This window comes from Lepeophtheirus salmonis, chromosome 8 (genome assembly GCF_016086655.4).
Source record: "Lepeophtheirus salmonis chromosome 8, UVic_Lsal_1.4, whole genome shotgun sequence".
NCBI lineage: Eukaryota > Metazoa > Arthropoda > Copepoda > Siphonostomatoida > Caligidae > Lepeophtheirus > Lepeophtheirus salmonis.
The window spans coordinates 15,456,196-15,482,051 of NC_052138.2; the positions used below are offsets into that span (position 1 = coordinate 15,456,196).

At 31.4% G+C, this 25,856-nt stretch overlaps 1 protein-coding gene across 4 annotated transcripts; it reads right to left on the minus strand.

Moving 5' to 3' along the window:
- Positions 1–909: 909 nt before the first annotated feature.
- On the minus strand, positions 910–24,282 carry LOC121122683 (uncharacterized). 4 transcript variants are annotated; one of them, XM_071890328.1, is made up of 4 exons: positions 11,862–12,032; positions 6,675–7,072; positions 1,855–2,035; positions 910–1,787 (listed from the first exon to the last, which is right to left on the minus strand). In XM_071890328.1, exons 3-4 carry the CDS (start codon positions 2,032–2,034, stop codon positions 1,305–1,307), a joined length of 663 nt encoding a protein of 220 aa, XP_071746429.1. In that variant the 5' UTR covers position 2,035; positions 6,675–7,072; positions 11,862–12,032; the 3' UTR covers positions 910–1,304. The 4 variants fall into 4 exon arrangements, with proteins under 4 accessions (XP_071746429.1, XP_071746430.1, XP_071746432.1 ...); XM_071890329.1 differs by lacking the exon at positions 11,862–12,032 and adding an exon at positions 5,503–5,769 and having other exon boundaries at positions 6,675–6,827; XM_071890331.1 differs by lacking the exons at positions 6,675–7,072; positions 11,862–12,032 and adding an exon at positions 24,119–24,282.
- Between the last annotated feature and the right edge of the window lie 1,574 nt (positions 24,283–25,856).

The window sequence follows — 25,856 nt, forward strand, 5'->3', positions numbered from 1 at the left end:
TATGAATTAAGACCCTGGTTGTCATCAATTTTAAAATAACATTAGTGTAAGGATTTTTTTTTTTTTTTGTTATATGTATAATTCAATTTTTGTTCTTCGTCTGATTTGAATAGAATTTGGTATGTGCATTTAAACTATTATCAGAAAACTCAATAGTAGTTTTTTTATTGAACACACTTCTGATTTATAAACATGATACATTACATCATTTGACAGCGATTGAGTTATGCCACAACGTCATTTGAATGTTCTCTCTTCAAGAATGAAGGAATGATGATAACAGCTTCAGAAAATAAATAGCACTTTTCAAGTTGGCCAAAACAACAAAATACACACACTAAAAAATGCTTAGGAATTACAACTTTATTTTACCTCTAGCGATGTATATATTGTGTATTTTTATGCTGGCCATTTTTATTAATTTTTAATTGCTAATCTGAAGAATGAATTTCATTTTCCTCAGCTGTTGTCATTGTTATTTAACTTTTCTGAACCATATTTTTTACCACATTCAGTTATATTCAAACCCACATTTTCCTAAGACTCATAAGAGACAGAAGTAACGTTGAGGATTTGTTGTAGAGATTTAATTGTACTTCCTTGTTGGACTCAGAGTAGAATTGAGGATCTATATCTAAGTAATTCTTGCCCGATGTTCTTGTTTATTTCCTTCTCCACTCCCATCCCCACCCCCTTCTCCCTTGTCACAGCTGATTGTATCTGATCTAACAAAACGTTACTACAGCTAAGCTGCTTTCCTCCAAAACATTCTTCAAAATGTCAGGGTAAACATTTTGATTTTTGTGATTTTTTTTTAACATGTCCAAAAATACACACGATTTTCATCACTAACAATGAAGGTAACGAAGTGAGTAATTAATTAATAATTAAGTCGATGGAGAAAAAATGTTATATCTTACAATTATTATTATTATTTTTTAACAAACAAGAGTTTCAGGAATTTTACATAGGATAAAAGTCTGCTATTAATACATAAACATCACGGAATTCTTTAATATAGATTAATTATACATGAAATATGTACTTAACGTACATGATAAAGAAAGTCAAGGGAACTAAGGATATATTAAATTGTATAAGTAGATATTTAACAAAGTTTTCTTTTAAAAAAATGGATATATGTACTACAACAAATGATTTAATAGCTTCTGCTTTATCAGAAGACAGTAAAATGTGCAATTGAGAAAAACATAGTTTTATACTGCAACACTAATTATTGTAGGAGATACATAAAGATCATAAAATAGATTTATTACAATATGAAAACGAATTAATTTTCTTTATTAGAGAAAGCATTCCATCACATTTGATGAACCATTTAAGGGAGGGAAAATAGGTGGTAAAGGGGATGCTAGTACAATAGATCCTGTATAGCAAACAAGTCCTTTCTCCAAAAAAGATGGCCCAAGTAGGCTATTGATTACTTTATCCGCTTTTACCCCTCTATGGGCCTGGGAGGAACTGAAGTTTACTTTGAAATCCGAGGAACTAATATAGCATTCATGCTTATTGCAAAGTACTTCGAGAGAGCCAAGTTTTAATCCCTCATAATGGTTTTTAAATAGCCGAGTATTAAAGGTCATTACTTTAGATCTTGAGCGAGGATTTGCTTTCATGATTTGAATGCTTTGAGATACCTTGCCGCTGCTGCTGCCAAGAATTTTATTATCATACGAGGATGAAAATATCTCTGGCGAAGAGGATTTGGGATCATTCAATTCACCCAGGATTTGATAATGTCCTCCTTTATCTCCTTTAATAATACCCTGTAAGTAAATTTAGAATTATTATCTACCAAATGAGTTAGTTATTAGTCAAATATAAGCTACTTACGTGAAACCAAAGGCCATCTTTGTGGAAAACAATGGATGCCCTTCCCTTAATGATCTCTTCTTTCTCTTTGTTATTTATTAAGCTTGAATTCGATCGGTTGGATCGCATATTGAATCGTCGTCTTCGACGCATAGGAGGGGATTGGTGGACTCCCTCCAATGAGCTTGCCATACTCTCCATACTGAAATAAAAGGAAATATTTAGTTTGACTAACAAAGGAGAAAACGACTGGGGTATGACTAAGTCTGCAATACATTTTTATTAGATACGAATCAGGGGGGGAATTTGAGGAAGTTCAAAAGTGAGAGCTCAAGGACAGTGACTATTACGTAAGTTGCTGATTTCGCAACATCATTTTTCATAAAGTTATCAACATTCTCACTTCTTATTGATTCTCAAATAATTATTAAAAACTTAACTTTAGATAGAGTTCAATGATCAAAAACTCTTTCAATACACCTATAATCACAGGTATAAATATTTTAATTTAAAGAAAAAGAGAAAAAACACTCATTATAAAAATAATAGCAAAAAACCTATAAAATTTTACAAAGACTTGAGCAACAGCTACTGGAGGTACTGTCAATTAACTTTTTCAGAAAAGGTTCTTGGTTCAAATTAGGGGTAACTTTCAATCAGGGGCGTTGCTGGCTTTTATCATTTGGGAGGGCTTAGCCCCAAAAATTATCAACACCTTTAAATAATTAATTATATAAATAGGTTTATTTTCTATATATACTGCGTTGGAGGGCTAATTAGGGAGGAATAGAAACAAAGAATGAAGGTAGAAAAAAGAGCCAGAGAGAGGATGAAGAAAGAGACAGAGGGAGAAGAGAAGAGGAGGAAAAACAAGAGGAGAGAGATATAGAAAGAGAAAAGTAAAAAGATGTATTTATTTAGGTCTCAAAAACAGGCTCATAATGACCTCGGAGCCCCCAAAAAAATAGTTAAGGAACAAGTTTTAATTATTTTAAAGGTCTGCTTGCTAAATTGTAATTTTGGATTCCATATGTGATAACCCAAAAATTATATATCTGATATTATTAAAAAAATTAGGACCATCAAGCCCCCCCCCCCCTTAAAAAAAAAAAAAAAAAAACTATCTACACCACTGCTTTCCATCATATATTATGTACATCGTACAAGTGCTGAAACTCAGTCCAAGGGCTATTCCTTTTCCTTTTTGGTCTTAAGTGATCTTCTCTAGCCTAATTTGGACAGATTTTTCGGTCCTAACTGTAGACCATAATTTCATCATATTCAAATAATGGACCGATTTGTTTCCTTTTCGATCCTTAGATCGATTTTATACCTTAACTTGATTTATCAGCTGTACAAACTTGATTTATGCAACACATTTACCTTCATATGACGTTTACATTAATCTATAGAATCTGTTCCGACAACATTTTAAATGAGAACGTTCCTTACTAATTTTTTTGTAAACCGATACAGACAAAAAATTTCTTTATAGCTGATCTTGAACGAATTTTTCTTTAAGGGCAGTCAAGACCGAACTTCTTTAAAGGACAAAATTTATTTTGTCCACAAAAAAGTCATAATGGTCTCAGACCTTAATCCCAAACACTAACATGTACCGTCTATTCTAAATAAAAACCAAATATTACAGGATACGCAAGCTATCTATGACGACTTCATCTCGCCGGACTTTTGGCCTCAAAACTCGCCAGATCTGAATCCGGGGAATTTTTTGTGTAGGACAGAATCGAACGACAAAAACCGAGCGAAATTATCAGTCGGATGAACAAGATATTGCAGGATTTGCCAAGGAACCATGTGGCGAAGGGCTACTCGCACTTTCGGCCTCATATAGAGACTGTAATTGGAGCTAGATGTAATTTAATTAAATAAAATGAAACAGAACACATCAATCTTTCAGAATCTGGTTGTGTTGTTTTAATATGATAACTAATTAGATAGAAAATTGCATTTGGAAAAAAAAATCATTTTCGTGGCATAGATAGCTAGTGCACCCCGTATAACAGAATTCGTCAATCTATTCAAGCATTGTTAGAGTATGTTAGTTATAGCAGCGGCCTTGATTTTATACTATATAGAATAACTTTTGTAATTACATTCGAATATAACTCATATTTAGAGATTACTGAGAACAAAGGTCAGAATAATTCATGGAATACCTTGTTTTTCTAACTCCAGTTTTTACGGCAGCCCTGCACATGTCTTTTGGGGTCGTTTATGAGTGTTTAAATGAGAGGAAAACTTTCATCATTTTGATTAGTTGGGCGACTATTAAAAAAAATAATAATCGCATATAAATAAAATAAAGCAAGTCATGTTTGGAAGAGTGTTTGACCTATCATCACCTTTGGGGAAATAATCAACTGTACTACTTTGTCTTTTAAATCTTTTACTAATGCAAAATCAATTTACACGGAATTTTAAATATTTCCTTCAACCCTAGCTAGAAATGAAGCAAATAAAAAGATATCTCTGACTGAAGGACTGATTAATCGGATCTTAGGACTGATGAATGGTGAAAAAGACGACTATGAATGAAGAGGTTGGGGGGAGGGAATTGGAATGCAGTCACAGGACCTATCTAACACTACTTTTTTTAAAGTGACTTTTATGGCTCTTATGCCCCCTGTTAGGAGCCACAATTGCAATGTGTTTTTTTTTAAATTTACCAATTTATGTATAAAAAATTACATAAAGAATCTAAATTAAATGTATATTTAGATACAATGAAAGGATTGTACATTTAATAGGGCTCTAGGAAAATTAGCCTAAAACCTTTTTGCCTAAGGAAATTTCACCGAAAGACAATTTGTCGAATGTCCATTTTGTCGAAGGACCATCAGGAACATTTGGCACAAAATGATATTTAAAATATTGACCTATGCGATTGTATACCTATATATGTTTAATATAAAATGATAGTATGATAAATAAGTATTGTTTGAATGATGTTACGCATGCATTTACTAATTGCTTAACTGGGATTGGGACTTTGTTGGGACACAGTATTTTACATAAATGGATAAACTAATTAGTGTTATTTTGGGAATGTTATTTTTTATTAGTATTAATGTCCTTTATAAATACTACACAACACAGTAGTATTTGTTTCAAATGTAGTAGGAATCTTTACTATTCTAGTACTTTAAATAAATTAAATAATAAACAGACACAACAGCGGTTCGAATGAAAGAAAAGCTAATGACTTCCCTTTTATCAATTAAATATCATTCTACATTATGAATTATTCATATTTGAGATACTTAATTGATTGACAAACAAGCAGTATATCAGGCAAGAACAAGCAAATCCATGGAAAAATCACTGTTATCCTTATTACTATGATTGTTGTCAGTTCATGGCTACATACTACTGTGTTGTGTTTATACTCGTATAATGATCATTAATGAATAAAATTTAAAAAATTCTACAAAATAATACTATTTAATCTACCTATATGACATGTATATATCCTACTATAACTCAGGTACAATTATCCAGGTTCAGGAGTTTAGTATTTATGCACCGGGTGATCCATTGAAATCTCAACACTTACTAATTCAATAAGTAATGCAGGTCCAGTGATTGTAATTAATTCATATTTCGATAAATTAAAGCATAAACATTTAGTTACAAAACAAAACAAACTTGAGCTCTCCCGCTCACGTAAAAGTTTAGAAAATGATACTTGAACGTGATCGACATTTCCGTTTTGCGCACTCCAATAGTTGGGTGTCTCCGGGACCACTGTCTAAACCGTCAGCAAGTCCGAAACGTTGGAGAGGAGCAAGGGATCTGTCGCAAAAGCCATACTGTACCCGTAGGAGTTAAAGAAAACAGCCCAGGCCAATTTCCTCGAGTCCATAAGGGCCAATGCAAGAGATCTCGGGGTGACTAGACTGTCCGGAGAGCTATCTAAAAAGTGAGTAAAAAAGACTTCGTCAGGGTGGGGAGGCCATTTTTGACACCAACAATGAAATAAACCCCTCTCCTGCGTTTTGAATGAGTCCCTTTAGTTATTTTGAACTCTATTTTGACACTACTGGCCCCTCTACAGCCCTGATACCAACCCCCTTGGCTACGCATTTTAGGTGTATGTCGAGGGGAAGGACTTCAGTGTCCGTGATCGAAATACTGAGGCCTAAGAGCCACTGTCAGCCATCACTGGGACGCCATGACAGGGGACTACATCCACAGTGAGTCCCAGGTCTTCTGCTACAGATCAGAAGCCATCATTACCACTAAGAGCGGCTACATATATGATTAAGAGAGCTCAGACACACATATATTTATAATATTAATTTTGTTGAAATTCAATTGTTAATTGATAAATCATATCTTGATTAATTTTAAAATTCAAAGTGGTTAGATTTTAAAGGACCATTCGGTTATATGAAGTGCAATGATGAACTATTGGGAAACATTGAACTAGGAGATATGAAAATAAACCTAGCGTTAAGATATGTAACTAGCAATTAAAATATTACAAGCCAAAGAAGGACAAATTACTTTCAATATCAGAGCCATAGGGGCTGTGGGTCATTTACCCCGCACTTTGCATAATTTGTATAGTTATTTCTATAGAAAAAATCATCTTTTCCAAAACATTCGAAATGCCGACATTGTTTTTAACTTTAAACTTCCAAAAAGTTATTTGTCAAACTTAGCATTTATAAAAAAAATACCCTATCAAAAGAAAATGAAACAAAAGAAAGGTGTTTGTCACGGCCTTCGGATCCTTCCGATGACGTCACAATTACATAATTTACCCCCTACTGCAATACATTCTGAGGCCGCTTCTTATAATTTACTTAACTCACCTTAGTTCTCTGATTGATATAGGTAGGTAGTCAGGTGGATACAAATCTTAAACAATAAAATGAATTGTTTAGTCCACAACACGTTTATATATATATATTGAAGTTGTCTTTATTTTTTCTTTCACTTCACTCCTTGAGAGTTGAACTTAAATTAATGAAAAAGCCTGTAAATCTCAACAAATATACATTTGTTTTTTTCCCTTCTTTGAAACGATTATTTTGTTTTTTGTCTCTTTAGTCTTGCAGCGTGCGAGTGCAAAAATTGAGAACCGGAGTGATGTGATGTTGTGTGTTGGAGCTGAATATAATATTATGATTTATTTTTATCTATGTTCTGCGTTGTTGTTCTTGTTTGTACAAACTTGAAAAAACATCAAATAGCGTATTTTGAAGCACTCCTACAATTGATGAAACAGATTACTAGTGCTAAAAATCGTTTTTATAATGGGGGCATGTTAAAAAAAAGAACCAAAGATCAACATGGTAACCCTAACAATTTAAAGAATGTTCCAGAGGAGATCAGCTGTGGCTAGAGAGGAGGGGGAGAAGGAAATAAACAAGGGTATTGGCAAGAATTACTCTGATGATGATCCCCAATTCAAGGACATACAATTCTAAGTCTGCAAAAAATCAACAGGGTTACGCTCCGTCTTTTATGAGCACACAGGTTTTTGAATATAATTTAATTTATTTAGTAAAGGGAGTTCACGACTCAGGAATTCAATAATAATGACAACTGTGAAGGAAAACAAAATTCATTTTTCAAATTACCAATTCCCAAAAAAAAAAAAAAAAAACGGGCTACCTATGAAATTCATACAATCTACATAACTACATTCAACATGTTATGAGTTGTTTATGGTAATGCATAAAACATAGATTAACGTTTTATTTGATCAGCTGCAAATATACTTGAGAGGAATTAAATTAACATAGAACTAAAAACTAAAAGTGTTACTGTTCGTAAATGCTGAGGACACGAGCTTGTAATCACTTTTTATATAATTAGATGTTATGTCTTCAAGAATTAAATAATATTGACCTGTTTCATCCAACTTTGCTGATAGTAATCTACTGTATTTATATACTTTGCTATACATTTATCCATTTTTCATCACCACACGCAGTAGTTATTACATTATACTTGGATAATTTCTAATAATAATGATAAAAGCATTGAAAATAAAATATAAAAACCTTTTTCAGATTGTCAAACATAAAAAGCCGCTTCTGCTTTTAAGGACATATTTTATACACCTCTGCACATTAGTACACAACTCCAAATGTTAGAACTTAGGCATTGACATACATAGGAATGGGATGCTGTGAGGAACAGGTGGGAAGTGTACTTTCATTGAAGGCAAATAAAAAAAGATTGTTCCGCAATATTTAAAAAAGTTAGAAATGAAATTAAAGTTACAAAGAATAAAACAACTTATCAAAAAAATTATCCCAATAAAGTATTTTGTAAAAAAAACGAATCCTATTCACAAATTTGTGTATAATTAATCATTATTGAATTTTTTTTTTTCTTGTTGGACTCAGAGTATAATTGAGGATAAAAAACGGAGTCATTTCTACCTATGACCTTCCTTGATACAAATTGAAATTTGTCTTTATGTCTTTTACCTCACAGCTGCTCACCACTAATTGAATGAAACGTCTAACAGCTAAGCTGCTTTCCACTCAAATATTCTTCAAATTATCAGGGTAACTATGTTAATTTTCGGTTTCTGTTTTTACATACTGAAAATGTGTCTACGATTTACTACCCCAAATATGGCCGTATCACAATATATTTTAGCTTTAATTTAAGGTGGCAAACCCTCTTGTTTACCGGGACATTAACTTTATTTACATCCTGTCCGATAACTTTTTTATAGATTAATACAATTCCCGGGTAGATAATAGGCAAATGATTCGTTTTGACATCTCGAAAACTCTTTAGTGTAAATCCTAATTTTGTTTTTAACAAATAAAAAAACAATTACAAAATATTGTTTAATATTATCCAAAATATGTTTACTAAAAAACAAAAACAAGAATAATAGCATTTTGTTGTTAAAAATTAATAATATTCAAAATGAGGTCAATTGCAATGTCTGTGGGTATTATACCTATAGAAATGACATTCGGAAAAAATGGAATATCTTTGGAAAAATTTGAAGTAATGTAAGCAAAATTAGTAATAAAAGACAGTGGTTTTTGTCAAACATTTAGAATATTTCGAATGGATTTTCTCAAAAAAAAAGACGTCAATTAGTCTTTTTATTATAAAATTAATTCAAAAAAATGTCTTTAATAAAAAAGGTGATTCCAAAAATATATTTCACTGTTTTTGAATAGTTCATTCAAAAACGTATTTAAAAATTTTTCAACTCCTCCAAAGAAAAATCCTAGGGACGGCTCTATTCAAAATATTTAACCCCTTTCTTTCACGGAAAGTGTCCTCTATTTTGGAAATTAAAATATTGTCACCCTTCAATGAAGTATCCCCATATAAAAACGCGTTTGCGCCTTCAAATTAGGGATGGAAAAACGACATTAAGTTTTGTGTTATTCCTTATTTATTTGGTCCAGTCTTAAGTCCTATCAGTCTTTGGTACTGGTCATTCAGACATTGAATACTGGAACTAGTTTTAAAAAAAAAAAAGGAAGAAATAGAGTTGAGTGGTGTCATCAAGGTCCGAACTTTATAAGCTTTTAGGATTGAACAGGGCCAGCCCGAGAATGAACTAGACGGGGCTGACACAACACTAACGACATAGCTCAATAGAGAACTTGCTCGAGAGAAAATTATCTTTAATATCTTTTATAGGTTATTTCCTAAAGAAGGAAATATACTTGTAGTTTATGGAGACTTCAAAGACCATTCCTTTGTCAGATGGAGTAATTGTAACACTATAAGGTTTACTTATTATTCTTAATCAGTGGAACTTCATCTCAGCAATTAAAAGAACATTTAAAAAAAAGTATCACCAAAAAACAACGTTTTTCAACCTTTGTATCAGGGACGGGTGGGGGAGTGGGGTAAAAAGGACGTCAAATATTATAATCTTGTTCCGTAGTTCTTCAAGCTTCTAGTCTATATATGTAGATTAACAACAACGAGTTTTCTCATATAAGTCAATAAAGAAATGTTTTCTGCGTCATTGAGAATGGAAATTTTTACAAAAATGTTATCATATCATAACAGACTTTTACTACGTAAAACATAACTACTAGTATTTAAGACTAAAAGTTAAACAAAAGTTGTATAGACATTATTTTATGACGGTATGTACATTACAATTACACGTAATACTATTTGTGACTGATGATTAGTAAGTTTCAGTTAATCTCTCATTTAGTTCCTCTCAATGTATTAACTGTTAAAAATAGTAGGAAAATATTCCATTTGATCAAAGTATCAAAGTTCAAAACTATTCATTTAATTTATATATTATATAATATTAAATGTAAATAGAAAATTGTTTTATCTAAGTGATTAATAGCGTGTAGCACTTGAATGAGAGGTAATTATAGAATGCATCTCCTACCTTGTTATCTATATAGTATTTCTCAACCTTTCTGCTAAATAGGGAAATAAAAAAGTCTCAAAATGAACTGGTAATTAGCCAACTTTTCTACAAAAATAAAAGTAAGGAATTGTTCGTATATATAGTTTGTATTTCTTAGCTGGCCCATTATTATTGTTATTTATTTATTTTTTTCTCAAAGAAAGAATTAATTTTCTTTTGCTTAGCTGTACTCATTATTATTAAACTCTTGTGTAGTGAACTTCCTTTTCTACTATATTCAAAGCCTGATTGTGTGTACTGATAAAAGACGGAAGTAACCTTGAGGATTTGTTGTTGAGTTATAATTGTCATCTCAGCAATTAAAAGAACATTTAAAAAAAGTATCACCAAAAGAACAACGTTTTTCAACCTTTGACCTTGATGGAATCATAGTAGAATTGAGGATCAATATCGGAGTAATTCTTGCTAATATCCTTGTTTATTTTTATCTTCCTCTCCTCCCTTGTCACAGCTGCTTGTAGCTGATATAATGAAACGTCATGACACCTAAGCTGCTCTCCTCTAAAACATTCTTGAAATTGTAAGGGTTACCATCTGGATTTTCGGTTTCTTCTTTTTTCACATGCCCTAAATACACTTGACTTTAATCACTACTAATAGTCAATAAAGTGGAATGACAAATACCAGACCCAGACTTGCTACTGAATCCTTCACATATATCCACAAATTCCTTCATATCGTACACAAGGACATTGACCTTAACAACATTGTCAGTCCTTGAGTTTGTGGCCATTGGCCAAGAAAATTGCAATATGTTCATTGTTCACGTTGTATTTCAATTTTTGCTCCTAACTTAGGTTAGAAAACTGCGCTTTCAACATAAAGCATCTCGTTTGAATGCCTTGTTATTATTCTATTAGATCAACCAGGACTTTAACAGTTATATTCGATGCAACCTTTCATAAATTGCAATCAAAACGTATTGGGGGGGAGGGGAAATATCTTTTGGGTCATAATGTCATTGAGTCGGACTCTTGGGATCAATAATGACGCAATTAGCGGTATTTTACAGGTAGATTATTGTAAATAAAAGAAAAAATCTTCTGTTTCATAAGAAATACCTTTTTCTAAAGAAAATAAAAAAATTAATGGAAAATATTCCGTCAAAAAATGTCATTTAAAAAATTAATTTAAAAAGAAAGAAAACAATCAGTATTATTTATTCGTTTTGATCGGTTGTAGTACTTACAGTCCGCAGGACTGACCGTCTTAAGGACAGGTCTCAAGACTGCATTGGACCCAATAAATCAGGCCTGAAATAACACTACTAGCTGTAGCTATTAAAGTTTTCAATAGGGATTGGAGTAGTTAATAAATTATTTCCTCTATATTTGGAAAATATAAAAAATAATGAGAGTACACTTTTTTCTTTTTTAAAACATATTTGTCAACAATTAAAACGAGTATATTTGTACTCCAGACAATTATACTATGTTTATAAACAAAACGGGTCCATTTCTCCCTCTCCATAATTTTTTTTTTTTAATATCTTACTAGATCATATCGTCCCCCTTTCACACTATGAAATAAAATTATTGTATAGGTAGAAATGATTATGGACAAAAGCAATATCATATATGATAAATAGGAAAAGATTACTTCTTACCTGCTTAAATTTATAAAGTTGTATCGATTAGTAAAGTTGTATAAAATATGCCTTTAACACGTGCGAGATGTTTTTCTAGTTGGCAATCCTTCATCGCATAAAAACTGATACCGTATATCAATTTATATATTTTATTCAAAATTAATATAAAAATGTTCCAGCTTCCTTCGGCTTAAAAAAAAGTTATATTAATTAGAAGAGTCCTTATCGGCCCAAACCATGGAATGAATAGAAAAATGTTCAAGCTTCCTTACGTTTTATTAAAAAATTATTTATTCATTAGAAGGTTCATTTTTGACCCCCAACGTCGAAGCCCATTCGGAGGTCATTTTAAGTTATTAAATTAAGCTGTATATTACAACTTTTTCTTAAATTTTTGTAATGTCAATATAGTTTAAACCCTTTAGAACATTATTAGGGTAAATTTTTTGTATTGTGTTTAACAAAAGTAATCAAATTTATGATTTAAAAGATGTACATATTTATGGGGTTATATGCGTCACGTAACTGCTTATCAATCAACTGTTCGAGTAATTTAATACGTGGGAGATAAAAAAAAATAGAACACTCCTTCTTTTGTAACATAACTATAAGTATAAAGTAATCACTAGTGTTTTTTCTCATGAAAGACGTAGAGTATTAAAGAGAATAAGTCGGGGAGTTATACTAGTAAGTTGCATTCACTAGATATACGTTGAAATATACATACATACTAAATACAGTTAATCCATGTAGCATAAGAGAAGTCATGTTCAGTCAATATACATATTATATCCTTCTCCAGAAGAGATCAGGATTTGAACAGACGTATACTCATTTCAGAAGAGTACGTATCCCGTGCGTCTTGTGTACTATAGCATAAGTCCCTCCCTAGTTAGTTTTAGTATATATCACAACCTTTCTTTCGAAAAAAAAAAAGGAAAAAAGGCCAAAAATTATTTGCTGGTTAACAACCAATAAGGTCAAACATTACAAAAGAAATTACACTATTAGATGGCAGTAAGTAAGCAACTAGTTCATTGCTTGAAAATGAAAGTAAAATGTCTCAGAGGGGGATTCTTGAAACTATGGATCGATTATTACGTGACATTATAAACAATGACACGCAGAATGGAGCGTTATAGCTCAGCAGACAACACGGGGGTGAAATTATTCTCTTGAACTCAATGTGCCCTAAGTTTGATTGGAGGTTATTCCTGGAGAAAGAAATGTATATAATGGATATGGACTAAAAAGACAACTCCTAGTGTGTGTAATATGAGTTTAATACGTTCGGGATCGACAGTAAAGTAATTTCCACCTTGGTAGATACAGGGTGGGATTTTTGTATTAGTGTTTATTTGTTTGCTCTCATGGCTTCTTGCGCCTAATTAAATAAAACGATATGACTACGTAGTTGCTCTCCTTCAAAACATTCTGAGACATTTTTTGTTTTTGTATATTTTTTACATAATGGTAACTCATATTTTAAACAACTCTTTCGATTAGATATAAGAAGAAATTTAAGTACTGCAATAAATCCATACGACCTAGAAAATGGAAGTCAATATACATAAATTATATGCATATATTTCTCCGTCTGTAGGAGCGACCAAGTATCGCACCTACACACATTGATTTCAATGGAATAATTTTTCCCTTTCCCATCCCTTCTTGTAATAACGAAAAGCTATACCTAAGGTAACTTGAAATACAAGATATGCCAATAATGCTTTTTGGATTGGTGTGGTTCTTCCACCGCACGTTTTCCTTTTTTCACTGTCGATGGAGTGTTACGTCAGACCCGATATGGTCTTAAATTCATCGATTGATTTAAACATACGATTATAAATTAATCATTAAGACTAAAATGCTTTTCCGTTTTTAAAACAAAATATATCTTAAAATAATAGTTTCCAGAGGGAAATTGTTTATATTTGAAAATTTAAAAAAATACATAGATTAGTTCAAAACTTCCAATAAACATAAATACGAGTATATTAAAATTGAAATAAAAATTACATTAAGTTAACAGACAAAATAAGTCATACTACTGCTGATATTATATAATAGCAATTAATATTACTATAAAACAACTTATGAATTAGTTATTATAAAAATTTCAATTTCCCATTTATGTGTTCTCCGATAGGGTAAGTTACGCATCGTCAGACGTTTCAAATTGTCGGACACTTAACGGTTAAGTTGCAACAATTCTTTAGTACTTCAACCAAGAATATCAAAAGAGATTGTTATGTAATTATCACATATTTTTTGATAATCCTGTAAAAAATCAAATCGATTGATGGTATAGTTTTTGATAAACAAAAGTTTAAAGTTCGAGGTTATAATTATAGAAGAGTTAAAATTCAACACTTCTATATTTTAATGTGTGTGATAATATGAAGATATTTCCTCTCCATTTATTTATATTAGAACAAAATTCCGATGTTCGAGTTCAATATGAGTTTTGACATTAGTATTTTATTTATTTGCTGGATTTTGTCATATTATTTGCGAAATAATCGCTGTCTGATAATATGAACCAAATAATTGACAAATTTATATTATCGGACAGTGTTTTTAATTGAATAAAATAACAATAGCTCACTAAATAACCAAATAAATAGCTAGATAACGAAGAGAAAATCATTAAAATAGCTGTTTATCAGAAAGAAGAAATGGAGGAAGAGATATACGGTAAATTCAACTCCCTCACGCCTCACATCAATCATATTAATAGTTAATAAAAGGGATCACTTTTATATCCGTGCATCCAACTACGTCTCGGGAAGGAATAAAACTACCCACTTCGGCAATATAATGTCATTTATCCCATGGATATCTCCAATACATATTTGATTGACGGTTAAATATCTCTCCGAATTAGAACTGTCCAAGTATCCTATGGATTCTCTCAGAGTTTGAGTCGCTTTACTCTAACTCATCACCTTGGAAAATTATCAACATTTCGTTTTCAAGCATAAATAAGTAGCCCCTAACAGGTTCTCATACCAACATTAAGTTTAACTGGATTAATGTGGATATTCCTCTTGAAGCATTGTCAATATGGGGAGTTGAATCTTGAAGTCAATTGGATAAATACCTTTTATTGAGGGAAAAATATGAGAAAACGACAGAAAAATCTTTAGCCAATATTGTGTTTCACCTTTCCCAATGGTTTATTACCCAATCAAGGGGATATATTCGAACTAATTCATCAATTAAGAACTCTAATTAATTCCTTTATGAATTGTGTATTATAATATTAAATTAATTGATTAATAAAACAATAAATTAGACAATATGAAAACAATGTTTAATCATTGAATCAATGAGAAACTGAATTGAGCAATAACGGAGTGGCAAATTGTAATTTATTATCTCCTTAATCCTGTAGGAGCTTAACTTAATTTTGTATTCTTAAATACATTACATTAAGGAATTTAATTTAAAAATTGTTACCACAAAGACCATTAATGAATTCCTCTACTTTATCGAGTTATAATCTACAGCGTTTAACGAGATTCCCTAACGCGTAGTAGTTGGGGTGGAGATACGGGAATTTTTCAATATGCACAGAATTTTCGTTTCTTGTCACCTGAATGTAATAATATATTTTTCATCTAGGATATCAGAAGGTCCTTAAGGAAATTGTTGACGAAAAATTTCCATGAATGATCTATGGATGGAGGATGAAAACAATCTCTGTTTCAGTCAATTAATCTGTTTTTTATGGAAAATCCTTATTTCTTAATTAAGAAGTATAGGACAATTCTGTAGAAGATCTAGAGGAATGTATCTATTATTTAACATAGAGACAATGATTGCAATGGTCTCAGACCTTGAAGTGAAGGGGATTTGACCAATGAAGGATCTTTCCATTAAAGGAGATGAGATCCACAGAATGAGGTACAAAGAGGAGAGATCCCTTGAATATGAAGTCGAAGAGAGGATCAGAAGTTGTATGAATTGGATATCCTCCAAATTACAAAAATATGAACTCCTGGAAGGGCAAGGATGGTTGGATGCGGATCCATAATGATATATCAGAATGATTTGTGGTTAAGACTTAGACTTTTCATAATTATTTAGGTTGACTAGTAGTCGCTACGGTACAAAAATTTGAAAAGGAACGATGGTCGGTGTATGTTATTGCCATACCTTGTATATCAAGTTAACTCGGCTATACCCATAAATTTAATTACAATTGTATAATATAATATAGATTATTGTAAAAAAAAAATCATTTATTTTTCGCCAGCATTTCTTCAAGATATTTGAATTAGCTAAAAACTAATTTTGACGAGTTTAAGTAAATTTTTTGGAAGATCATTATTTTGTAAAAATGTAGTAAATTTTTTTTTTTTTTTTTTTTTTTTGTATCATTTCAATTAATGACACTTTCCAAAAATATCCCGATTTTTTTTCATCACTAGAACGGCATATGTATAACTTAGTAGAGTTTGATCCCCTGATTCCAAATGTGGCCTTATTTTTTCTCTGTTAGCATCATGGTATATAAAAGGAAGAGGTCATACAGTTTTTGTTCTTTTTGGCTATTTTTAAGATTTTAAAGGGGGGAGTTGAGGATTATAAATGCCGGAGAGACGTAATTATAGAGCCACGAAGAATTATAGTTCAGTACCAACATAGTAAAGGGAGGACATTCTCAATGGTAGAGCTCCATACTATGCACATTTTCATACAATGATGACCCGATCTTTTCCCCACTCCAAACATTTCCTATGGACCCAGACGTTCAGAAAATTAACAACCAATCCGTTGTAAGATTTTTTTTTTTTTTTGATTTGAATTATCCAAAAATCAACGGAGCTTTTGAGTCGTTTTAACCACGAGAGATTTAGCACCTTCCCATACCTTCTATTTGCGTATAACCAAGATCCCAGTGAGTTGTTGGGGCATTAAACCTAGACGTTGAAACGTATGCTTTTTTATGCCTTCCCTTAATTTATATATGCTCTCACATATCATCTTTGAAAACGGCAAGTATCTAAATAGATGGAATGGTTTTAGGAGGATATTAATATCCCAGTCCTTCAGCTTTATATATTTGGTGATTAGGGTATTAATGAAAAATCCGTCACATTTGGTCATTGAGTGGCCAAATCTGAGCAATTACTACATTGTTTACGGGATTGATCGAAAACTAATTTGATGAGACTTCCGTTTACAGGTAAAAGTTGAGGAATTTCATGAGGATCACCCTTTACTTCGAACAAGAGAGAGCCCAAACCAATGGCTTTAGTTAACTCTTTTATTGCTGAATGTTTATTCAAACTTTATTGATTTTTCGTTGATCTCACATAACGGACACTTTTTCAGTAAAGAGCTTCAAATTCTAAACTAATTCACCCTCTGATACTTTGAAAATGTATCGTAGAGCTTGGATTTTGAATGAACAGTTTTTCAATTTTCCAGGAGAAGACTTTAAGCCTATGATATCAATTTTAAATTTTTATCTTGGTGATGTCTTAAAGTAGTTTATGGAATGAGTTGGATTTGAGAATTTTTGTAGGATATTAATAGGCGTTTTTGTGCACATAATTGCAAAAACGGGTCCCATTTATTCACTTATATAAATGATAGGTCATACGCATAGGCAGGCGCTCCAAGTTTATTGAACACTACTTCAACTACATCGTAATCCCGGAAAACGTCCTCCTCTGGAATACTATCTTTTAAATAAGGACCACAGGGGAGACTTTTTGTAAATATGAAATCGGAGTACCTTCAAAACATTCTTCAGCATGGAGGGATTTGTTATTTCTCCATGAAACATGATCTGAGATGTTCTTGGCAACGACAGAAAATGGGGGAGTTTACTCCCCCTCCTTATCAAACATTCAATAGAGGATGGATTAGCCGTTAAGAGTTATTAAGCAGGCCAAATATCCTTAATTTAACAAATTACCAGAAGTAATTAATCCATAGTGGAAGCAATCGATTGAGAGGAGTAAGCATCTATGATTGTTAGCCTCCATCATCGGAATTTTTCAACACTATGAAGGAAGGAAATTATATCTTGTTGAAGTCTAAAACTCAAATTGTTCAGATTTTAATGGACTCCTCGGTATGACGTGCTGAGTATAAAAGCTACATACGCTAGTTGTTAAACCTCAGCCCACCTCAGACAATCAAACGTACAAACTTTACTTATCTGATATAGATATTTATTATTTACACTTCACAGTGTCAGGGTCTGTCCAACCTTTTTGAAAGTTGAGCGGTCAATAACTATAATGAAAACAAAACACATTTTTTTGGGCCCTCGTGGACTTGAGAAGATTGTACCGGGCTGTTTTCCTTAACTCCTCTTTGTCAAGTTTAGCTTTTTTGACAGAGGCCTTCTTCCTTTCCAACGTTTCAGACGGCGTTGATGGGGTCCTGGAAACACCCAACTCCTTGGAGTACGGGAATGGAAATTCGTCGATCAAATTCAAGTATCCTTTTCTCTACTTGTACGTAAAATAGAGAGCTCTATTTGTTTTGCTTTGTTTTGTAAGTAATTGTTTATGCTTTAACATATCCAAATATGAATTAATTTCAATAACTTGACCTTCATAAGTTATTAAATTAATATTATTTGAATCATTGTAGGTTCGAGTTATTTATTCCTCAAAAAATATAAATTAATATAATTTTCATAGTTTCCAACTCAATCTCTATTATTTTTTTCCTATTGCAATTGTAACTACGATGATATGATATGATGTGTTATCATTTCTATATAAATTTGATGTGATGTTACTGCCATAGTCAAACCAATTCTGAGTAATAGAGGCAAAAAATAAAAAGTGTTCAATATCTCCCTATCTGCATTATATGTATATAATAAGAATCCACCATATAGATAACCAGTGAAATGGAGATATTATCTCTCTTAAATATGTCTACCAAAGTCATTTGTTTCTGTTATCTGAATGTCACATCTAATGAGTCAATACATTGATTTGATTTCTGTCTCGCTTATAAAAAGATGTGGATCATTTACTTGCTACATAAGACAAAGCAATTTACGATTTAACAATGAGCTATTATGTTCAAGAAATCCATGGTTATTTATTGCTGATGTTTATGTGATAGAGTTACATATAGATTATATTTTTAGTTTGACCGTAATTGATATTTAAGTTACATAATAGCAAAGGGGAAGTTGGTAGCTTCCATTATTTGGGGAGGCTTAAGCCCAAAAAATTATCAACACCTTTATATAATTACTTATAAAATAAATTTATTTAATATATATACTAGGTGCCTACGTTGTAGGGCTGAATAGAGGGGAATAGAAACAAAGAATGAGGATAGAAGAAAAGAGACAGATGTAAAAAGATACAAAGAGAGAATCAAATATGGAGAAGAGAACAGGGACAAGACAAAGAAAAGGAAATAGATATAGAAAGAGGGAAGGAAGAAAATGAGGTTTTATTTAGGTCAAAAACAGGCTCTTAACGACCTCGGAGGGTCCAAAAAAATAATTGGGATCATGCTTGTTTATTTTATACGTCTACTTGCTAAATTTCAGACTGATCTGTTCGATATAACATATATAAGATAAGATAAAAATCAGGGGAGGGGGCTTCAGAAAATTTTATAACGCGCCTCAAGTCCCCCCCCCCCTACGTTCTAAGTCGTATAATCCAGAGTGTTGTATCGGTCTAAAACCTAAAAAGACTAAACAGATCGGTCTTACTTAATGTTTTTTGTGCTAGGGTGGTCCTTGTTGGTCTTTTATTGTAACAACATCATTTTAGCTGTTAAAGTTTTATTATGCCTCTTTCAATGTGCGTAGTTACTTATATTGTATCATCCAATCCGAAAAGAAATGGAAAAAGGAAAAAATGAGTTAATAATGGGCTAATTCATCTCAACTGGCCAATCAACGTTCAGAACACTGATGAGAGGGGGGAAGCAGAAAAATCGAGAGTAATTTTCAAAATACAGTTTAATTTTTTGTGTTAAGGAAGTAACGCCGTGAAAAAGACGATATACCTTAAGTTTAACGTAGGAGGTGTGTGACAAGAGTACTCAAGTATTATACGTTGTACATATCATTAATTATACTCTTTTGTTTTCTTCAATTAGGAGTGAAGCAAATAAATAGGTAGCTAGTACCGTAGGGCCGATTAATCGGTCCTTAGGACTTTTGAATGTAAAAAGATCAGGGGTCATATATACAGTGCACCCTATATACACATTCCATGCTATATGACACGCCTTCAATATTTTTAATACAACTACATTGTTATTTCTTAGATTAAAATATGTTTATGATATACATCATGGAACACTATATACAGTGACCCGGTGACCCGTTTTGATATATTCAGACACTTGTTTTGAGAAACAAATTTTTCTTTATTAATATAGAACTAGATTTTTTAATTTTTCAACGAAGTACCACTTGGGGAAATGGCGAAATTACAGCCTATATCGAACGACGGAATTATCTTCAAATCAACCTATGCATATGTAAGAAAAAAAAAATTTACTACTACAATAGGGGATAAACAAATTCAAAAATATCCATGGAATCGCCCTAGGCTCTGGAGAAGTTATTCTCTGGAATTCAATTTGTGCACTTTCGCACCCACGTGATTCGTAGAGAAAGAAATATACTTTATTTATATGGATTTCACCAAAAAATTCCTAGGTTAGATGAAGTAATATGTTTACTTATACTTAATCAGTGTAACTCCCTCTAACCAATCAAAGGAACGTTAAAAAAATCCCAAACATACTTTATAGAATCTTTAATAAGAATGATTCTTTCATAAACATTGACAGCTTTGTATTTATTTCCTTGAAAGAACTTAATGTGTATTACAAAAATACTTTCTACGCACATATATACAAAAATTTTATTTTTTTACTTGACAACACAACGCAACATTAGGGTGAAAGAAGGAACAATTAAATTTAAAAATAAATTTAAGATAATCTCAAAAAAACTATTGTTTTATAGGGCACAAAAATAGTTATTGCTTCTTTCATTAAAGTAATTTTTGATTTGTACTACGTATAATTATTTTATAGATTAATTAGCAATTGTTTAAAGCTATATTTTAAATAAATTTGGCTCGATCTTTTATAATAAACGTTTACATATTAAACTCTTTATGTACCCATCATCAAAAATGTCAACAATTATGATTTGTAGTTGAAAAGACTTTCTTAATTGATTGTCTTTGTGATATTTTCTGTCAAATCAGTCCACTATTCAATACGTTTATGAGTTTCTACTACAGGGAATTAAAAATAGTTTGTGCATAGGTTCAAGTTTGTTGGTTTTGTGACAAATTTACAAAATAATCATAACAAAAAAAAAAAAAAAATTGAGATTCTTATTTATAAGGAAAAATCCTTGCCTTTCGAGAGCTTTTAAAATCAATTAGATAGATTTTAAATATAATACAACCTTTTATATTCTTTTCTTACAGGCTTTGTGATACCAATTAATCGTTTGCTCTGCTGGATAATTTCCTCAAAGAAGAAATTTTTATCCCTATTTTCGCCTAATTTTTTTTTCACTTTTTCAAGCAAATATTTCTTAATTTTTGGGGGCTACAGCCCCGCCAGCCCTTGCCCTGAAGAAATTAGTTGGTAGTAAGCCGATTGCGTTGATAGTTGGATAATATTAAAATCCTCATTTCTCTTCAGTGTTGAAATTAAAATGAATAACATTTCTGAATTCCTCATGTGTTTGGTCTTGTATAAAGAATTCTTGACCAGATAGTGATATTTTAATAGCAGGAAAATTCCCATAAAAACATTTTAGTCCGGATTATACTTTTCTCGATTTAATTAAGTGTTAGTTATTAATTGGAGTTTTTATGTTGTTTTGCCTCTGGTTTTGCTCATCTCTAAGCATTGAACTCAATATGCTAGAGACATAAAGAATAGAATAAATAGAGACAACTAGATGGACAAAAGATTGAGCAAAGATATCAATTGACACAAAACGGTATATGACGTCACATTTCTTTGTTTTCCGAAATGATACTCAGTCGAATTGACTCTTATACTGTAAAAAAAGTCTAACAATCAACTTTATTCTTTTAGTTTTTAGGTAAATATTAGTTTTGGACTTACTTCCTAAAAATCCTAAACCGGACTAATTTGGTCCCTTTCTGGATCGGTCCAACAAAAAATTTGCTCCTATTTAAAATTTGTTCTAGACCAATTCTATATATGAAATGTCGATGATGTTATGTGGGTTGCAAAACAAAGAAATATTAGCCCATTAATGACGTCATTTGAAGTTTCATACGTTGAAAAAATCATATTTGTACATGAATTAGAATAAGAGATAAAATTGGTCCCTAGATTGAGACAAAAAAAATCGGTCCATTAAAAGATAACTTAAGACCGGTCTTGAGCCTAGTCGCAACAGTAGTAAATACAAATAATCTCCCTTTATCTTTAGTCACGTAAACAGCTTCTTAAAAAAGAAATAATTTGACCTTAGAAAAAAGAAAGTTATTTTGATTTGAGATTTACGTATTTTGATGAGTTCGATAGTTTGTTTGTTTGTTTTAATTGTGTTCTTTGTTGTTGAGGTCAACGTCATTATAGGTGGATCGAATTTATATTTGTTATAAGTAATACATATTTTTTTACTGAGTCCTGCTGCCACACATTATGTTATATGTTCTATCCCTCACTCCCATGAATAAATTAAGTAGTGATGGATTCCATTTATATATAACTTATATTTTCAGCCTTAATTCTCATTTGAGCAAACTCATATCAGAATGACGTCGTCTTATAGTTATTTCAAGACATCAAATTATGAATACGAATATTTCTGCTAAAAATAAAAAGATAATATTCACGGTCAATGCGCACTCGTCTTTCTCCAAAAGTATAATATGTAATTTCAAATAATATGTTGAGATGACGTAATTGATCAATCGTTGGATAATTGATGTAGATTTTCGTGTTGTTAGCCTAATTTATGGCCATGATTATAGTTACGAAAAATACGACGTGCAGGTATGTTTCAAAAATAAACCAAAAATCAACATGGTAATTCATAGAATATTAGGAGGAACAGCTTATTTTTCATTCAACAAGCTGCCAGCAGCTTAAAGATGAAGGAAATTATTACAAATCCCACTCTGTATCTTACAAGAACATAGGGCGTAATTACTTCCATGTCAATCCTCAATTCTAATCCGAGTACAAGCAGAACTTATACACTTATAACTTCCCATCACTGTTCTTCCATGAGCACACGAAAAAAAAAGTAGTATAATTAAATTCTAATGATTGTATAAATAATTTATTTTTGTGAAAACTTGACTTAAAATAATAATCTACAATTTTTTAAGTCGTTTGAATGCTTAAATTTATATTTACTTATCATATACATAACTTCCGTCAAATATTATTAGTGAACGAATCACCAAACAACCTAGAATTTAGTGCCTTTTAGAAGGTTATTGGTATGCATATTGCTCAGACTCATTCAGCAAGTGATTGTGCCCCGTCTTTCTCCGAGTTATTGGGAGTAGATCAAGAGACAAACTATATCTTAATAATATAAAAGATAATTCTCAATATATCTCTCAGTTTTTCATAAGCACACTCAGAGGGAGTTACTCAATACTTAGATGCAAGGTTGTGTCTTTAGCGGTCTTACTGTTCTAGCGGTTCTTGAACCACTAGAACCAGTACCAGCAAAGTCGAACCAAGACGTCAATATATTGATTATCGGTCTCGGTTCTTGTGCTTATATTCCTATATAGAATATATTAAGAAAAGAAAATACTTTTTATAAACAATAAATTAGCTTTAATCAATAAGTCCATTTTCTGCGTTTTTTGTGCAATTGTACAATTCAGTTGAGAATATAAATTAACATTTTAATGTTTTTCCGGTTTTGAACTTAATTATTTATTGATACATTTTGAAGATTGAACGACGGAAATAAATCTTTCTTCGTCAAAATGTTTTTGTTTTTTTTAGGTTTGTGCGAGTATATTTTTCAGTCCAAAAATCTCTGTCTTTGATCAAATAAGTTTATTTGAGAATTAACTAATTCTCTATCTGAAAAATATTACAACAAATAGATGGGTGATGAGGTTTTTTAAATTCGTTTGTAAAATATAATTTTTTTAAATCAAATGAGTTGTTTTCATACTGTTATAATAAAAATGTATAGTAACTTGTTTAGAACATTTATACAGGTACTTATAGTCGGACAAATCATACGACCTCAATTTTAGGATGGAATTTATTATATGTGTACTTACCCATAATTGCGACCGGTTTGGTTGTATTTATATTTATTGATTAGATATAATTTCTTACATCTAATATATACCAATGTAAGACTTGGAGCTCACTCCCTGCTTAAAAATTCAATACAAGTATTTAATTACATCATTCGTCAATGTTTTTATGAAGGACTACTAAAGAGTTGATATAGTTATCCTTCCTTATTATTAACAGAAAAAGGGGAGTTTTGACTTTTAAAATTTCCATTCATCCATATATATATAGTAGTTCATGACTAAGGTAGCCAAGATACATATTTTTTTCCCCGAGTGCGGGTAAATCTTTTGATGCTCTTAAATTACTTGTAATAAGAATTGAAATAGGGGAGGGGTGTGTGTTACAATCAAATAAAATTTTAGCCCAACTTTCCGGATACAAAATGGTTTTACGTACTCTGAAAAAAAAAAAAATATCTGGCCAAACTGCCCCCCTACCCCCAAAATTACAAAAAAAAGAAACTCGTGAAGGTCAGAATCATTTACGCCTTTTTACTCTTAAATCAATAGTTATATAACATTTTCAGTTTATAAAGTACAGTTTTAAGGTCATAAAAAAGATCGAAGGTCACCAAAAGGTCAACTTTTTCTAAACTTTTATGTTAGCGTGTGACTAAGGGTGTCAAATTTTTAGGGTTCCTTCTAATTCAATTTTCTGTTGTATTATAACAAAAAAATGATGCTTTTAAAGTTTCATTCTTCAAAGGGTTTTTTCTACTTCTATAGCCATTTTGAAAATTACTTTTTTTAACGACATTCTCTATTTCTAAAGGGATTCAGAAGTTTCAATTTTAAAGTTATGTTTCTCGAACTTTGGAAGTTGTAATTTTAAAGTTATGTTGTTTAATTCCAAAAGCTTCATTAAAGTTCCTTTTCTCAAGTGATGCATATGAATATCATCCTTATTTTTCATTTTGAAGAAAAACAAATTTCTTCTGGTACTCAAACGATTTTGGCCGGATTTTTATTTTTTTCAGAGAACTTAAAAAATCATTTTGCATCCCAAAAGTTGGGCTAAAATAGATTTTACTCATTTTCTCCCCTAATTGAAGGTGCGATTCGTCAGTTGTTAACGATCAACTGTTTTATTTAGTGAGTACCACTCCTCGTTCTACTTGATCATTGATAACTTTAAAAGCATCAATTATTTTAAGGGGTTTCTTATAATCAAAGTTACTTGGCCATAATTTTGAAACAAATTTTACAAACTTATCTATGAGTTTCAGCAACTAAATTTTTTACCAAAGTGTTCTAATTTTTTATTGATAAATTTTTCCCTTCGAATTTTGATCTTGTTTTTCCTTATTTTTCATTTCAAATATTATTTTCTTTTTGGATGCCAAACAGACTCGACTATATCAAATAGAGTCAAAGCAACAAAATCTTCAAATTTCAAACCATGAATGCTTAAAAAGTTATTAAGATGCCATTTTTGAAATTAAACTATTGATTTTGAAAGAATTATGTAGTGATTTCATCAAATTCAAGCATTTAAGACTGTAGGAAAGGAGATCCATGCTTTCAAGTATATTTGGACGCTAAAGATACAAATTTTCTGCAATCCTCATTCCTCTTTCGAAGTTAATTTGAACTTCTACAACTAATTTTTAAATTATACAACTCTCTAGACAACCAACGAGTGTGGTGCATTAGAGCGGGTGACATAAATTTAATTACACAGTTTGTAGTACTACCTAGAAATATTATTGAGAGTTCC